The sequence below is a fragment of the Poecilia reticulata genome, linkage group LG17, assembly GCF_000633615.1.
Source record: "Poecilia reticulata strain Guanapo linkage group LG17, Guppy_female_1.0+MT, whole genome shotgun sequence".
Classification (NCBI taxonomy): Eukaryota; Metazoa; Chordata; class Actinopteri; order Cyprinodontiformes; family Poeciliidae; genus Poecilia; species Poecilia reticulata.
In genome coordinates this window covers 27128320-27144626 of record NC_024347.1, presented here as the reverse complement: position 1 = coordinate 27144626, position 16307 = coordinate 27128320, and the positions used below count along the sequence as shown (strand labels likewise).

The 16307-nt window shown below is 35.1% G+C and overlaps 3 protein-coding genes across 3 annotated transcripts in view; 2 read left to right on the top strand and 1 right to left on the bottom strand.

The window, feature by feature from the left end:
* Positions 1–7: 7 nt before the first annotated feature.
* txndc12 (thioredoxin domain containing 12 (endoplasmic reticulum)) lies at positions 8–6867 on the bottom strand. The gene is made up of 7 exons (XM_008434617.2): positions 6691–6867; positions 5191–5251; positions 4945–4997; positions 4055–4128; positions 3115–3184; positions 2175–2258; positions 8–974 (listed from the first exon to the last, which is right to left on the bottom strand). The coding sequence occupies exons 1-7, from the start codon at positions 6809–6811 to the stop codon at positions 895–897; spliced, it is 543 nt and encodes a 180-aa protein (XP_008432839.1). The 5' UTR covers positions 6812–6867; the 3' UTR covers positions 8–894.
* Positions 6868–7610: 743 nt separating this feature from the next.
* Positions 7611–12236, top strand: LOC103479914 (transcription factor BTF3 homolog 4). The gene is made up of 6 exons (XM_008434615.2): positions 7611–7712; positions 8091–8150; positions 9838–9951; positions 10242–10443; positions 11644–11703; positions 11830–12236. The coding sequence occupies exons 2-6, from the start codon at positions 8097–8099 to the stop codon at positions 11874–11876; spliced, it is 477 nt and encodes a 158-aa protein (XP_008432837.1). The 5' UTR covers positions 7611–7712; positions 8091–8096; the 3' UTR covers positions 11877–12236.
* Positions 12237–15900: 3664 nt separating this feature from the next.
* Positions 15901–16307, top strand: part of zfyve9a (zinc finger, FYVE domain containing 9a) — a 38594-nt gene continuing 38187 nt past the window's right edge. Inside the window, exon 1 of the mRNA XM_017310097.1 lies at positions 15901–16145. The gene's annotated coding sequence lies outside the window, so the exon portion shown is untranslated. The remainder of the gene's footprint in view (positions 16146–16307) is intronic.

The following is a 16307-nucleotide window of genomic DNA, read 5'->3' as shown; positions in this document are numbered from 1 at the left end:
AAACGACTCAATACAACAAACTTTTATTTCCACGTGTATAAAATACATCGACACATAAATCGGCTTTTCTTTCCCTTGTTATGAGTTTAAAAAAAAGACGAGATTGTTCAATCACATGCAGCAGAAACGGAAGAAAAGCAGAACCTAGTACACGTAATATGGCAGGAATATACATAAGAAAGTGAAAGTAAATCATGTAGAAAGCAGAAGTAAAATACAGCAGAGGATCTTTGGAAGCACGTCGCTGCAGAGGGAGAGAGAGTGGTCAAAAATTAAGGATTTATTTTTATTAAAATACTGCTCATCTTTGGCACAACAGTCTTCAACCATGCTCCTATTTTCTAACCTCTACTTTAGAAAGATTAGCAAATAAAACAAAATTGTAAAAAAATAAACCAATTATGACCAAATGAAACAAATTCTCTAATATAACGTTTTTCTGAGTAAATAAATTTGAGCATTACTTTTAATAAGAACTGAGGTTTCACTTCAAAAAAGACATTTATGTACATATGAAACTATAATCATTGACTTGTAAATGCCAAAGGAGTATTTATGCCTCTAATAAAAACATTGAACGGTGTACGCAGCTGGGAGCTAACAAAAGGTACCGTGGCTTAGCTTGACTCGCTTACATCCTCTACAGACACCAAGTACAGTAAATTGCATTGACATTTACTAAAGAGTAACTTATAAACATACATGATTGATTGATTTGAGAGCTTAGAAAACCATGCAGGACAGAAAGGAACGATCATGCACCCGTGGTTTTAAAAATCGGCTGAAACTGAGCCTACTTTCTACCGTTAGACGTATAAATATTAGAGGGGCTTCGCTAGCAGCTCGTCTAGAGGAAGTGTAGCCCTTTCAGCCTCGGTGGAGCCCCGTCGCTCCTCACAGCTCGTCTCCTGTGTGGCCTCGCTTGAAGGCGTCGCCCGTCAGCTTCTCCTGCGCCTCCTTCATCCCAGACACAACTGACGGAGGAACCAGAAAGCAAACATATCAGCGAAGAATCATCAGAGTTTCTGCTTCCAAGGCCACGTTTGATTGTAATCTTTCTAAGTGTCCTTGGTACGACAGCGTGTCAGGGTCTTTGTGGACAGACAAATGACAGTAAATTTCTGCAAAAAATCTCAGAAATTTTCTTAACCCTCCTATTATGTTGCGGGTCAAATTGACCCGTTTTAAAGTTTAAAAATATTTTTAAAAAAATGTAAATTCCATTTTTTATGTCCAAATGAGTAATTGAGTAAGTTGTCATTAATCCTTAATTTCTGATAAATAAAAAAAACATAATTGCACAAATTTTGATTGAGATGGTTAGTATTAGAGTTAATAATCAGATAAAAAAATGTTTTGGAGGAATTTTTTGGTTTCTGACACTATGACATGATAAAACACTCCCCGGGTCAAATTGACCCACGAACATTATTGCTGTACCTCAGAAACGAACATAATAGGAGGGTTTCTTAAAAAAAATAAATTAATTCTGACCTCCAAACGTCAAAAAATTTGTAAGAAAAATCTCTGAAAATTTCTGAGATTTCTGTCTGAAAAGTCTAAAAAAAAAGAATCTCAAATTTTCTTAAAGAAAACCTAAAAATTATTTAATTTTATAAGTTGCTTTAACATAAAATTTTTAAAAACTCAAAATAACCTTTGACTTTATTCTCAAAAGTTAAAAATTTGAGCATAAACTCAAATTGTCTTTAAAAATAGAAAACCTTTAAAAAGTCTGAGTTTGAAAGTCAAAAAACTTACAAGAAAAAACTCCAAATTTGAGATTAATCTCAGAAATTTTCTACAAACTTATAAATAAGAATTTTAAAAGGCAAACATTTTTAACCTTTCAAACTCTGAAATCTCCAAGTTTTTTGGCAGAAACTTTGTTTTGTGTCTGTAATGGCCCTAACACGCCATTGCGTCTTGGTTTGTTTATCTTTTTATATTAAATAGTAAAACCAGTGTAAATTTTGTTTTTCACTCATCTAATTTCCAAATTTTTCAAGAATCTGCTGCACAATAATCAAGTGAACAACTGCATAGAAAATGTGTGTAAGAAATAAAATCACCGAAAGTACAAAGAAACACCTCCAGACATCCTGTGGAACCACAATCAACACTTTCAAGGTTTAAAGCAGTTTGTTTGAATTTGCTGAGTCAATTTCTTTTACCTTGTTCTGCGCTGCTGTAGAAGTATTTGTAACTGGGATTCCCGTTCTTGTTGGTGATTTCAGGATGAACTTTGCCGCTGGGATCTGAGGACGGAATAAGAGCCACACAAAAAGATTAATCTCAAATATAAACAAACAATAAAAGTTCATTTTTATTTGATATTCACTTTTCAAAAAAATGTAAGTTATTAAACAATCCGAGGTTGGTGGCTGCAACAGATGTTGTAAATTTGCAGTTAAAGGGCAATTTAAGAAATGTTGCTGCAGTTCCACCGATTAATAAAAAAAATGTTAAACTGGTAGAATTTAGAGCAAAGTTTCCCAAAGTGGGGGGTTGGGAACCCCAGGAGGGTCACAGGATGCCAACTTTGAGGTCAGAAGATGATTTTCAGAATCACAATGATGTGAACCCTGAGGTTTATGGAAGGGCAAAATAGGAAAAAAATTAATTACTAGCTATTGTATTAAATATAAATGTCCTATTAAATAACTAAATATCCCCTTTAAATAATGAAATTAAATTATAAATATCATCCATTTAAAAATCCATGAGTAGAAGTGCATCCTCACAACTTTTACACAAGGTGAGAAATACTTACTTCATTATTAAGCTGAGTTCCAGAGGAGTAGAATTAAAAATTTTATTTTTGTTTAACCGGGAAATGTTTGCTTGTTCTACAAAAAATGCAGAGATTTTTTATTTATCTCTGCAGAGATAAATAAAAAGTATTTATCTCTGCAGATTTTCTCTGAAATGTTCTCAGACGTCCTAATAATAATAAAATGCAAACACTATTTGCAGCTTTTGAACATCTTTCTTGCTAGTTGTTTCTTTCGTCAGACATGTTTGCAGCTTCACTACAAACTGCAGCTTTTTTTGCAGAAATATTCCTGCAACAGGAATCCCAGAGGTTGTTCACCCAGACGACGATTTTCGTACCGAGGAAGAGAATCCGAGGAATGTATCCGCCGTCCGGGCTGAAGGCCTGATCCTTCGGCTCCTCTTCATCCTGTTCAGACAGCAGAGACATTTACACACCGACTGCATGGAGTGTATGGAGTCGGTGCATGGAGTCGAGCACTGTATGGAGCTAAATTGTGGCCATAAAGTTGAGTTTGTTGTTGATTTTTATCAGTCTTTTTGAAACTGAAAAGACCCCCTACATCCCCTGGTTTCAAATAATTTTCCCTCTTTACATTTTTTTCAGCTTCAAGTTACTTTTCAAACTTTTTTTTTTATTTCAGAATTTCAGCATCAACATCTTTTTTAATTTCAAATGTTTTTCAACTTCAAATTTCTCTCGGCTTCAAATCATGGAAGATTGAAAACGGAGTTACAATTTTTATATTTTCAAATACTTATTTTCAGTTTTAATATTTTGTTTCAATGTTTCAGTTTCTAATATTTTTGTCCCCCATTTCAAATCTTTAAGTTTTACTTTCTCAACATCAAGTATTTTTCCCAGTTCCAAATATTTTTCACCTTGAAGTAATTCCTTTATTCTCGATGTTTTTTCTAGTTTCAAATTTTTTTTCCAATTTCAAAGTTTTCCCCAAAATTTCAAATATTTTTCAGCGTCAAATATATTTTCTACTTTATTTTTTATTTTCAAATATTTTCAGTTTTACATGTTTTTCAGCTTCAAATCGATTTCAAACTGGATTAATTTTTTCAGTTTCAAATCACTGATTTTATTTTATTTTTTCTAGTTTCACATGGTTTCTCTCCCCCCCCCCCAACGTCTTTTCAGCTTCAAATTATTTTTTTTCCGCTTCAAAGTCTAGCTCAATAAAAAGATGGACAAGTTTTTTGGAAAAGGAAGCAAAGAAAGTGAGGCGAGAGTAAAAGGAGATGTGCTGAAGATGCAGTGCTTTCTTACCTCCAGGTTCACCATTATAAAGTTGTGAGCCAGTTCTGAGATTTCCTTGGATTCAGCAAATTTGGGCTTCAGCGCTGAAAATACAACAGTGGGATAATTTAGAAAAAAAAAAGAAAAAAAAATCACTGATTTTAGTTTGTAATTAAACATATTTAAATCTTTCAATTTTATAAATTTGATCCTTAAAATGCTAATTGAAAACATCCAGATACCTAAATGTACAAACGCCGTCACTTCATCTAGTGCTCAACAATATGGGTGAAACATGTATCACAATAATATCAGTCAATCCCGAAAATGATCAATATCAATGATTATTAGTCTTTTGTTGTTGTTTTAAACATCTGAAATACAGGCACAAATAGTGACATGACCTCTTGTTTTATCCAGTTGTTTAATATTCAGCAGTTATGAGGCACAGCGTGAAACTTTAAACTGCTGCTGTGTCAGTTACCAGGCAGGTTGTTGCCAGGCAACCAAAGAATGAGTGAGTTGCTAGGTAACCAAAAGGATTCCACCAGGCTCTTTAGCTGGCAGTGAGAGGTGGAGCAGCTAAAGTCCCAGAATGCAGTGCGGCTCTGGATCGGAGTTCAGTGAATAATCTATCAGATGTGTTATGTATTTATTATGGATCATGTGTCTCTTGAGATATTCATTATTTATTTATTGTCAAGTCTTAAGTTTTCTAACATCTTTTTCAACACACTTTTCTTTTGAAACTATTTTCAACCCTGACTGAATCCCAAAATACAGTTTTTACGTCTCTTTTTTTATTAGAGAGTCATTAAAAGAGCAGTAGCTGCTCTCAACCCCCTACATCGACTTTACTGCCAATAAAAAAATATTCCTGGTTTCCAGGAAAAACAAAAAAAGGGTAGATGGTTTTATACCTTTACAGGCTCCGCACCAGCTCTTGTGGATGATGACCATGACTGGCAGCCCGCTGTCAAAGCAACAACATGAGATCAGAAAAGAGCTGCAGCTAAATGAAAAAACCTCTTCCTCTTTTTTTGCAGTAGAAGGGAGGCCATTGTTCATCTGCTCCTGTCTACGGCCGTCATAAAGGTGTGGTGTTCCTTACGCTTTTTAGGTCACAGGTTAATGTTTGCCCAACTGGAAATGGAGCTTCAGCTCACCTGGCCTCAGCCTCTTTCTTGCCATCTGCCAGCGTCCTCCAGTGGATATTATCTCCGAATCCTGTTGGAACAAAGAACCGGTGTCGTATTTACACGCAGCAGGGCGGGTCTGAGCGTCTGAGAACACAACACCGACCTACAACCTTTTACTTTCATACAAGTCTTAAGAACTATTATTTTAGACTGCAGGTTGATTTGAGTTTTAACCAGTAGCATATGGAAGAGCTCCTCGCTTTGGTATGCAACACTTAATGTTAAGACTACAACTGCAGCTGACAATTACTTTCGTTCTCGATTATTCTGCCGATTAATCGGATAAAGTAAATTGGCACATTCTGCAGATTTTAAAAAATTTTTATACATTAGAAATACATTAAAAGATGCAAATAATCCTTAATAAAATAAGATTTTTTTATTTTTTTTTTGCTTGAAATGCAACAACGTAGCCTTCCTTTAGTGAATGCTTTATCAGGATTCATCTGCTGCTAAAAAAATAAAAATACCTCAAGCAACATATAAAAAAGGTCAGCTTTTTCTACACTTTATAGTGGATGTGTTGATTATTTTTTGGATTAATTGATTAATATTTGGGCAGCAAAATATGCTTAGTAGGCAATTTGAAGCCAAAACTACAACACATCGCACTTTCATAAAATTGCTTTTTTTGAGTCTGTACTCCAGTCTCTGTTTTTTTGAGACTGTGATTAGCTGCTTCTATTCCCTGGATGGAGACAAAAACGGAGCCATTGTTCCCAGAAACTTTGTGTTATCTCTTCGTTTTTCTTTGTCTAAAAAAGCACCTTCAGGGAAACGCTTATGTGTTCACCTGTGTCTTTTTGTTGGAACACAGTCATAGACTTGGCTACTGTTGTCATTAACTCTGCGTTTTTATTTGTTTCTGTTAAATAGAAAGTGTTCTCTAGATAAGATCGATAACAGAACTACTGCTGCTTTTAACTAGGTTTATTCTTACAAAAGAAAAACAATTTGTAAGCCTATTGCTGTTATTTTATCCGTTTCTTATGGATCGGACTGGATCTGGTTCTGTTACATGATAGTTATTCCACTCCACTTTCGCCTTGTGCTTTCCAAGAAAGGGAAAGTGCAACAAAGAAATTATTAAATACAACTGGGTAGCATATTTAGTTATGTAACTTTTTACAACCTGGCTTTATTTTTTATTTTTTTATTCTGATCAAATTTGACTTTCAAATTTAATTTCAGTAACGAAAGTCACTTTTTTAACGAACACGTTTGTAATTCTACGTTTTAGAAGAATATATATATTGTATATATATATATTATACAAATATTGTCTCAACTATAACTATTACACTGGCAGTAAAAACCAGGCAAACCAGAAATACTGGAATTGAATATCTGTCCTCGATGAAAAACGTTTTGAAAACCCTGCAAGAACACACACATTGTGAACACTTTCAATGAGGCTACAAACATATAACCTACTTAAATCAATTTTACTTCAAATAATAAACTCACCTCTTCCATTAGCTGATTCAACAACCTCCTCGAAACACGAAATAGAAAGTAAGAACTGCAACAATGAGAAAACTACGATGGGAACTACAGACGATTGCATTTTGGCTGCCTTTCTTCTCATACAGTTGTTGCTAACAAGTAATGGTTAGCGATCACGACCCGGATGTCCAACCAGAAACGTTTCACAATAAAAGTAAGTTTTCTTATGCTGCGTTCCATTCACCTAGAAAATCAGACACAGCTATGAAAATGACGTCACCTCCAACCAGTGGCGTTTGCTATTTTTTAACACTCCGTGAGCAGACTAGCTTCAATGTATTCCTCTGCATTTTAGCCATTTGTAATCTAACGGATTACATCTGTGAGTAGCTCTTGTACAATGTTATCTGTTTAACTGACACAAAAACAGACAAAAATATGAATAAGGATAGTTAATTTTTTTTCCCCTATTTTCCAGTCATGGCCAAAAACGTATCATAAACACAAGGTTAACTGTTCCGGTTTATATTTTCCGAGCTAAGAAGTGGAATTCCGACATCTGAGTGTAAATTAAACGCACCATTAAAGTTAGGAACCCGCCCCTCAAAGATGCGACATTTGCTTCTTATTGGCCCAGAGCATTTTTCCCATTTCTCTGAGAACAGCCCACGTGACATCACATCCACACAACCGCGTGCTTCTCTGCACTGCCTTGGACAAAGTTAAACGAGAAAAGGTCATTATAAAACCGGAAATGCATCTGAAATTTTCAATTTAAAAGCTCTAATTGACCTGTGAAAACTGTTATTTGTTTACCTACTCCATGTGGTTTGATTATGATGTACATTCTRCACAGTTCTGTTGTATTTTTTTAAATTATCTTCAAATAATTTGGAATAATCAAAAAAATAAATAAATGATTGAAAATTTATTTTGAAAATTATAACCGGAAATGAATTGTGCTAGTGCTAACTTATACTCTAGCCCCTGCTACTTCATTCGTAGCAAGATCTGTTCAACGGACACATAATCCCTTATTACAGGTAAATACGCCGTTTACATTGATTAAAACACCTCGTGTGCTTATTCTATGGTTTGAATACTATCGCTAACCTTTAGAGAAGTCAGTATTCATTTGACTGAAATTATTTTGTGTTATTTTAACCTTAAAGCTAACGTTAGCTCAGTTAAGCTCGTTCTAGCAAACTACTTAGCTTAACAGCCGACGGAAATCTTATTTCGAATTAATAAAGTTTACTCAAAAAACACTGTTGTGTTAATTAAGTCCTAATTACTGAGTTTAATATCAGTGTCATATGAAGTGTTTTCAGGTTTCTGCTCAGTCATCATAAAGCAAGTTGTTTGTGTATTTGTGTGATTGTGTGAAGTCTGGTTTGGATTAAGTTTGTTTTGCTTCGCAGAACACTATGAATCAAGAGAAGCTGGCCAAACTTCAAGCTCAGGTCCGGATAGGAGGAAAGGTACCGTTTTCAGTCTTCTTCGCATCTCTCATTTGGAAACCAGTGGATTCAGATTAGTGTCAGTTGTTCTTGTTAAGAAGTGTGTTGGTGTTTGGCACCTGCCACATTTTTCCTCCTGACCTCAGCATTTCTATTGTCAGGCAGAACATTACCCCCCTTCATCTGAGGCCTCTGAGGCTTTGGGCCCGGTTTTCTACACACACTAGGTGGCAATATTTGTTATTTCTGGTGTACACCAACAAGCTTCTTCAGTCTTTCATCAGGTTAATTACTGGTAATTCATTTAAATTAAAATTATACAAGTAAATTATCTGGGTTCACGCAGTTTTATACAAGTAGGAACTTGCTTTGTTTTGTACAAGACTTGCTTAAAAGAGCAACTAAATATATTTGATCATGTATGATTGTATAAGAAATCCTGGCGTAGCATGTCTTCAATTTACGTTGAAGCCTGAAAATGGTTATCACCCCAAATAGCAAGAAATTGCCAAATTTTTAAAATATATTTTTTAAACTATTACTCCGAAAAATCCAGTATATCATCTTGGATAAATGTTTGGTTTTAATTGCTTAGAATATATATATATATATATACTCCATTTTTTTACCAGTGAAAATACCTTACATTTTACATTATTGTAAGATTAAATTCTAAAAATTTGATCAAAAATAACTTTTGATGGAATTTGCAGCTGGAAAAGCATTTCTTAAAGACCCTAAATCAGTAGAAGTACCGTGAATATCATCAGTAAAACAGCATTTCATTTCCTTTTGGGATTAAAAGGAATTATTTGAATCTTAATTGTTAAAATGTCTGGTAGAAATACGGTTTTCTATGTTATATAATAGGTCAAACATGTGATGTCGCAGAATGAGGGGTTAAAATGATCATAACACGGATTACTGACCAGGAGGAACACAAAGACAGCAGTGCAAAAAGATTAAGAAACGTTACACACAGATTCCAGGTTCAGAAATGTAAATGTAGGTGAACAAATAAAAGTTGGATAATTCATCTCAGACTAAATTTTATGTGTAAAGTCTTCGTTTTGCTCTTGGAGTAATTCTAGAAAAGTTCACCAACACATTTTGCTCAATCCAGTTAACTGAAGTCTCAAAGCTTTAAAAATGATTTTGTAACCCGTTTCAGATTTTCAGTGAGTTTTGTATTTGATCTTTTGTTAAATATCTTCAGATTGGATCATAATGTGTTGGCTTTCCAGATGTTTTGAGACCTACATGATGTTGCTGTACAGGTTCTGTTTTAATTGTTCAGGTCTGCCAGTAATCAGGATTATTAACCTTAAATATGGTTAAGAATTGAATTTGTGATTTACTTGTTGATTGAAAATGACTTTTTTCTTTTACTTAATTTTGAACACTTCCTGTTTCTATCAACTGTTTTGCTTATGAATGCATAAAAACCACCATGTGTTGGTTTTAAAATTGCCAGTGTGTCTTTTTGGCTAGTCTGCCGCTGTTGGGATTATTTTATTTTTTAAGTTTACTTGCATGAGAAGTGAGGTTAGATGAGGATTTTGCACACTTGTTTATCAATAAAGTGTTCCAAATGTTTTTCATGAAATCTTTGTTGTATTTAACCAGGTTAAAAACAGAATAAATGGGTTGAGTGTGCAGTCTAATCCTTTTTTTTTTTTTTTTTTCGTATCACCTGTTGCTGTCTCAGGGGACGGCCCGCAGGAAGAAAAAGGTTGTTCACAAAACGGCAACAGCTGACGACAAGAAACTGCAGGGCTCTCTGAAGAAGCTGGCAGTGAACAACATAGCAGGAATAGAGGAGGTGAGCAGCCGGCTTTTCTCTGTTTTGATATATTTTGTCTCAGAATCCTGAATCTTTTATCAAGTGTCGTGTCAGAAGACGTGAGGGAGGATAAAAGCCCGACTAAAGTGTTCCCCAGTCGTTTCATCATCCGCTTTATTTTTAGAGAGCTTTCAGAAAACACAAAGTACAAAAATAAAAAGCGCAACTCCTCAAATGCATTTGGTGTTAAAACAAACAGACTGTTGCTCTGATTTATCCTCGGGTCAGGACAGACGCTCTAATCCCGACTCTTTCCCTTTTTTCTTAAGGTGAATATGATCAGAGACGACGGGACGGTGATTCACTTCAACAACCCCAAAGTTCAGGCTTCGCTGTCGGCCAACACCTTCGCCATCACCGGCCACGCCGAGACCAAGCAGCTGACGGAGATGCTGCCGGGCATCCTGAGCCAGCTGGGGGCCGACAGCCTCAGCAGCCTGCGCAAGCTAGCAGAGCAGTTCCCACGGCAACGTAAGAGCAAACCAACTAAACTGATTAATGTGTAAATTTATATTATTAAACAAATTAGATTAGTGAGGGATATTAATAAGAAAGAAAGGAAGTGTCAAACACTATATATGTTATTTATTTTTATTTTATTTAATTAGACGATGCCTTCTTGATCGCTGATTTGGAAAAAATAGGATCTGAGCATTGAGACCAAACAATTAACGTTATTAACGTTGAAAGTGAATCCTTTCCCTCATTTCTCAAACAAACATCCTGCAGACRCAAACAAACTCTACCAGCTGGTTTTGGATGAATTTGGACAAATGTGAACTTTTCCATTTTATTTGCGTAGAGTCTCTGAATGCCCAGAAGAAATATTCAGCAAACCTCCAACTGCAAGAAAAGCAGAGAAAACCGTTTAAAGATTGTTGAGAAGACGATGGAAAGATTCCAAAACAAACCCAGAACAAAGTCTGAGTGATAGTTTCATATGTCAGACTTTAGATTCCAGGAGTATTTGGTTACATTATTTTATTCCTCACAACCTAAAAAGACGCTCAAGTTGTCAAAAAGCTGCACAGATTTGTTTTTTGTTTTTTGTTAAAAACAAAACTCAAATAAGGCTGGATAGCATTGAATTAGGGCTCCAACTAACATTTATTTTACTAATCTATTGATTATTTTGACGATTAATCGGGTAAGAAAATGAGCACATTCTGCAGATTTTTCATTTAATCATTATAAATATATTAAAAGATACAAATAATTTACTTTTTTTTTTTTAAATAAACATTTTATTGCCTTAAATTTAATAACATAGCATTCCTTTACTGCACGCTTGATCATTTGTAATAAAATATCTGCAGCTAAAAAATACTTCATATGAAAATATCAGCTATTTTTTAATCAATAATTTAATAATGATTGATAAGAAAAATGTAAATAATATATTTTTATATATAGAGAGAATTTGAAGCTAAAACTGCAATTTTATGAGTTCTGGGTAGAAAATATTTATAAATAAAGAAATTTTTATATATATATATATATATATATATATATAGTTTTGGCTTAATTACTGCCATATCTGTGTATTACTGTTAATTATTGATTACTAATTTAGTTTATTGTTTCTGTCATTGATTAATTACAATGAATTGTTTCAGCCCTACATTGAACACTTAATTGTAATTTTAAAATTCTTGCTTGTTGTTTCTGCAGCAATGGAGCTGAAAGCCGTGAAAGAAGAAAATGCAGAAGAAGAAGACGACGATGTACCAGGTAGAGATTCAGACAATTAACAAACTAAACCACTTGAGACGTAGAGAATTAAAATATAATCTCTTTTAGTTTCTTCTTAGCCTTCATTTATTTCTAACGCATCATTTTTTCCTTTACACCTCACAGATCTTGTGGAGAACTTTGATGAAGCATCCAAAAACGAGGCAAACTGATGACCTTCTTCTTCTTCAGACGGATGTTTTATATATCTATTCTTTTTTGGTTGTTTTTTTTTAAGTTTTGCAGACTTGCAAAGGTAATTTCCTCTGGTGGGGAAACTGTTCAAGGTGCAGTGCATCACCTACAGATAAAGTGAATCATTTAGTGTCGACGTTCTGCAGAAACAGAAACATCAAATAGAGTTTTGGTAGAAACCGTGACACTCAAACGACTCACAACTACTTAGGAAATAAGCTTCTGATGAAACACAGCTGGTATTTAAGAGATTCTTTAAATGATGATTCAAGTTAGTGAATGATGTAAGTAGCGTTATAACAAGGATTGTGCATTTAATAAAACCATTTTTGGCTATTGATGTTTACTTTTATTACTCTTATTTTATCCAACAGAGCTTATTTCCCTTAATATCTTCCCTTATCAGCTGGTTGTTTTTAAATTTAGCAAAAATATTCAGATTTCTCAGTTTTTCCCATTTTTTTCATGTTAAAACTAATAAGTTTTTATTTTCTTGTGGTTTTCAAAGTTTATTTAAAAAAAAAAAAAGTTAATGTTGCTTTTGTATTAAGCCCCCTTTAATCCGATGCCTTCCAATAAAAGTTTCTTGGTGTAATTTAGTCTCAGTCAGGTAGCAACTAGTTGCATTTACTTGAGTAACTTTTAAAAAATTTACTTTTAGGAGTATTTTTATTACGCTGTACTTTTTACTTTTACGTGAGTAACTTTATTATAAAGTATTTCGACTCTTACTTGAGTAAAATGTCTGGATTTTTTTATCCACTGAATGAAAAACAAACATGTTTTAACCAAAAACTCACCAGATACAAACTCACACCTGCAGTTTATATGAAAGTTTTTTATGTTAAAAAAAAATAATTTGGAAACATTTTCTTTTGCCTGATTTTGATATATTTTGTTATATGAATTATTTTAATTTTTGTGCTTAAAATACCAACATTTTCACTTAACTTTACATTTTGGTTTGTCTGAGTATGAAATTTTTAAATATTAAATAATTGATAATTTGATCAGTTACTCGGTACTCGAGTAAACTTACCAAATACTTTCCAAGTTATTTTTTTGAAGACTACATTTTACTTTTGCTCTGCATCCTGAAGATCAGAAAACACAGCAGAGACGAATATGTGGAGAAATTTAAAGCAGGGTTAGTGTAGTAAGCAATAAAACAAGCTTTGGTGGAGGCAGCATCATGCTGTGGGTGTGTTTTTTCCTACAACAGGAAAGTCGATGAAGGTTGACGGAGCAAAATGCAAAAGAAAGTGGATGAAAATTTTCTTCTTGCGCTTGAATTTATCAAGCAAAAAGTTACAATATTAATTTAGCACCCTAATAATGTATTTATGTACATAATTTATTGTCCCACTGGAGGAAATTTAGGTGCAGCAGCAGTAAAATCAAGGCATAACGTTTCACACAAATATAAAAGAATTAAAATATTTAACAACAATTAGATTGATTGTAGTAAAGGCAGAATTACAACACAATATGCTGTTTTACAACCTGGCTCTGGGATTGTGACAATAAATGAGGGAAAATGACAATAAAATCATTTATAAATGCTAATTTGAAAGAGAAGGGCTGACAGTGTCTGAATGGCTTTTCCACACCACATCCTGTTTTATTGATCATCTCTCCGTATTAATGCTGCATCCTGCTGATCAATGGCTCCGCTCGCTCTCTGCTGTCATCCCCGGAGAGGCCTGACTGAGTATGAAGGTTACTGAATGAGTCATTTCTTGTTTTATTTTTTTCTTTCTGGCTCCGGGAGCGGGACGGAGCTGTGGATCCGCCCCGGGCGGCTCACACCACTTCACCTCCCGCCCAGACTGGGCCGACATGTCCCTGCTGCTGCTGCAGCGGCTGGACCCCGGAGCAGAGAGCGGGGCTGCGGGGAGCAGCAGCAGCCTGAGCTGCCCGGGTCAAGTTTGACAGAGAACCGCCATCAAAACCGGAAGTCAGCCTCAGACACCTACACAATAAAAGCACGAAACATTTCGTAATGCCGAAATCGATCACTTTTTGAAAAACGAATTTTATTGCGCACAGTCAGAGGTGGGTAGAGTACTCAAGAAATTGTACTCAAGTAAGAGTAGTGATACATCAACACATTTTTACTCAAAAGTAGAACATATCCATATAGGATATTACTTAAGTAAGAGTAAAAATGTATTTGGTGAAACGTCTACTGAAGTACCTGCCAGCAGGTGGGCCCCATATAGGGGAAAGGAGGGCTGACATACTGGTCCCATATGGGTTTGTCCGCAGGTTCCACGGTGGCCCCCACATGGGTTTGCCCATGTAGGGCCACAGCCTACGTGGGCCCTACATGGGCCCTAAATGGGCAAACCCATATGGGCCCAAAACCATGTAGGGCCCATGTGGGCTGCGGCCTTACATGGGAAAACCCATGTGGGGGGCCACCGTGGAACCCGCAGACAAACCCATATGGGACCCATCTGGTCTGCCCTTTTCCCCACATGGGGCCCACCTGGGCATGTTGGCAGGAGCTATTGATCAAATGATCAATCTTTTAATATTTAAAAATTACATAATCAGACGGACCAAAATATTAAATTAAGTGGAAATTTTGGCATTTTAAGGACAAAAATGACAAAATTAGGCAAAAGAAAAATTTCCCAAATCATTTTCTTCCAATAAAAAAACATATGAAACTTTAATAAAAACTGCAGGTGTGTGTCTGTGTCTGGTGAATTTTTTGGTTAAATCATCTTTGTTCTTCATTCAGTGAGTAGAAAATCCAGAAATTTCACTCAAGAATGATTAATAGTACTTAATAAATTATTCAAATAAAAGTAAAAAGTACAGTGTACTAAAAGTTTAGTTTTTTTTTTGTTTTAGTTTGTTTTAAAGTTACTCAAGTATATCTAGAGTACATTTTAAGAAAGCTTTCACTGTATTTCAGGAAAAACACTAGACATGTACAGCCTTTACTTTTAAATATAGAAATTGTCCAGAAGTAATAGTCCTGACTTTATTACTCTGTATTATACAATCTTTAGATCTGGTCCTTGCAATCCTTTTTTAAAACCCCTAACAGATTATCACCATTTTGCTTTGCCAAAAAGATTTTCCCATTAAAGATGGTAAAAGTACAGCTGCTTATAATATTAGCAAAAAGTCGTTGAGTTGGGTAGTGAATTGTTACATTTATTTGAGCAACCTTTTGGGGGGGAAAATAAGTTTTGCAGGAGTATTACTATTATTGACTAACTTTAAGGTTTGCTGTTTGTTTTAACCAGAAATTCACCAGACAGACACACACACTTGCAGTTTTTATGAAAGTTTCTTCATACTTTTTAGTTGAAGGAAATTGATTTTGAAACTTAATGTGTCTTGTGCCTTATTTTGCTATTTATATTAATTATTTTTATTTTGATCTGTAAAATACCAAAATTATTTCCACTTGTATTTTGGTCTGTTTGATATTTTGATCTTTGATCTGAGTAGCCTTTTCACCACATATATTTCTTTTAGCAATTTCTTTGATACGTACTTTTTACATTTACCTGAGTAAATATGTGTTAAAGTACTAGTGTTACTCTTAAGCGAGTACAATTTCTGGTTACTCTACCCTCCTCTGACAGCATTATTCATCAAGTTTGTTAGCAAATAAGGAATTTAGCCCTGCTGGTTTGGGCCGTACACTCTACTTTCTGCTCCCTCACTTTTCCAAAAACTGGGCGGTTGAATCTTGATGGTGGGAGTCCATGTCTGGATTAAATGAACACAGATGGACTCTGGTTTCTAAAGCTAGTTGGTTGCTCTGGAGGGTGGTATTGTAAAGGGGGGCTGAATAAAAATGTGCATGACACTTTCTGACTTAATTTTTATTAGTAAAATAAATTTCTAAAACCAACCAAATTTTTTCTTACACTTAATTATTTACGTTGGTGTATCACGCAAAATGAAAGAAACAAACTATTATTTTGAAAGGTAAAAACTGGAAGTTGGAGGTGTCCATTTTGGAACTTTTAACATTTCTCCCTATTTTCCCAGTATTGAACCTTTTTTTTGGGGGGGAGGGATCCTCTGCACAACTACGGCAGGATAACGGCTGTACTTTTCGAGTAGTGCTGTTCGGGTCGAGCAGACGGCAGAGTTGGAGAGATTCTAAAAGGGGAGACTCAAAAATAGCTTCCAAAGGCGATTAGCTATGACGGGAGGAAACACTGGGGCTCCGCGGGAATCTACGTAAAAATAAGAGGATGAGGAGGATTCCTCCGGTGAGTAACTGGATTTGTTTTTATGGCATTTCGCCGCTCTTCTTAGCCCCTCAAACCGCCATTGCAACGGCAACTTGGTGTTAGGAAAGTGAGTGGACGGTGTTGGTGGTAATTATTTTTATTTTTATTTTGTAAAGTGTGAGGAATCCCGAAAAGGTGCCG